At 37.8% G+C, this 1,333-nt stretch overlaps 1 protein-coding gene across 1 annotated transcript; it reads right to left on the bottom strand.

The window, feature by feature from the left end:
• Positions 1-645: 645 nt before the first annotated feature.
• On the bottom strand, positions 646-1,110 carry LOC117173859. Its single transcript, XM_033362505.1, has one exon. The coding sequence runs from the start codon at positions 1,108-1,110 to the stop codon at positions 646-648; it is 465 nt and encodes a 154-aa protein (XP_033218396.1).
• Between the last annotated feature and the right edge of the window lie 223 nt (positions 1,111-1,333).

Genomic DNA, 1,333 nt, shown 5'->3' with positions numbered 1-1,333 from the left:
GGCGTTAATTTTTGCTAAATTATCGAAGTCTGGATCTGATAGCTTCATGTGATAAAGGATTTCTCTCTTTATTGGGGCAGAAGGAAGGTTACCAGTAATTTTAGGAAATACTAGGAAATTCAATTTCATTGAATAGTTAGATTCTTTAGATTTAACTGTAGTAGTTACCCAATTAGTACTAATATTTTCTTGATTATTTATAACTTCTACTAAAGACTCTAATTTTCCTTTCTTTAGTTTATTTAAGTAGCAAATTCTTGAGTTATCAAATTTGTTTGAGAGCTGCTGTCTAAAAGAACTCTACACGTAACCTTCTGTCCTTTGCTACCATACATATCAATCAAAGTAGTGGATAACATGACCTCTGACCTTTACAATTAGAACATAAACCATTCTGCCGTATGTTAAGAAAATATTCTCCAGATGGCTTCTTATCATTATTATGAAAGGTTTTATTTGTTAACCTTGGGGTTTGTTTACTCTGATCGCCGAATTCGGAATATAGCGTGTTTAAAAACTGACATCCCTCGCGCAAAACTTCTTTTAGTTTATCAAATTTTGGGATATCGCTACCCTTCGCCGATCGTTCCCACTCTCTCCGCGAATCTTTAGCTTGGACGCAATTAGGCATATGAGTGGCGTATCCTACTTATTAGTGGGTTCCTCTAGAACCTTTAATGCACGCACATGCCTAAGTGCTGTATCAAGCAGATTTCTCAAACACACCGCGGATTCTTTGTTTAACAAGGCTGGCGAGCCAATTAGAGCCTGCATGTGATTATGAATAATAATTCTTTTGTTATTGTATCGTTCGTCAAGAAGCTTCCAAGCTACCTCGTAATTAGCTTCTGTAGCTTGTAAATTTTCGGTTACTCGTGAAGCATTATCTCTTACGTAGGATCTTAAATATCTTAATTTCTGAATTTTAGGAATACTCGCATCCTTTTCAATTATTGCTACAAACGAATCTCTAAAACCGAGCCGTTCTTCGTAGCTACCGGAGAAAGTGGGGAGCTGAAGCTTGGGTAGTGGAAAATTCGTGCAGCTACTCGAACCATCAATGACAGGTGTAGAGCTGCGCGAGCTCGCATATGCTCGCAAATTTGCCATTACTGCCTTTCGTTGAGCTACAAGCTCTACTTCTAATTGGACAATGCGTGCTCGCTATTACGATACATCGTCAGCATTACCATGTGTGGCTGCTATTAAACGTCGAAGCAGTCGTTCATTAATAAATTTAGTAGCTAAAGCAGTATATTGAACAAAGTTGTCTTCAAATTTTATACGTTTTGCCTCACGGTTCGGCCCTGGTGCTAAAGACTCTAAAATTAAT

This window comes from Belonocnema kinseyi, chromosome 5, assembly GCF_010883055.1.
Source record: "Belonocnema kinseyi isolate 2016_QV_RU_SX_M_011 chromosome 5, B_treatae_v1, whole genome shotgun sequence".
In the NCBI taxonomy this organism is placed as follows: Eukaryota; Metazoa; Arthropoda; class Insecta; order Hymenoptera; family Cynipidae; genus Belonocnema; species Belonocnema kinseyi.
The sequence above is the reverse complement of the archived record's forward strand: the minus strand, read 5'-3'. Positions and strand labels throughout refer to the sequence as shown.

Excerpts from the sequence above, each read along its gene's own strand:
- LOC117173859 (XM_033362505.1), bottom strand. The coding sequence starts at position 1,110 with ATGGCAAATTTGCGAGCATATGCGAGCTCGCGCAGCTCTACACCTGTC.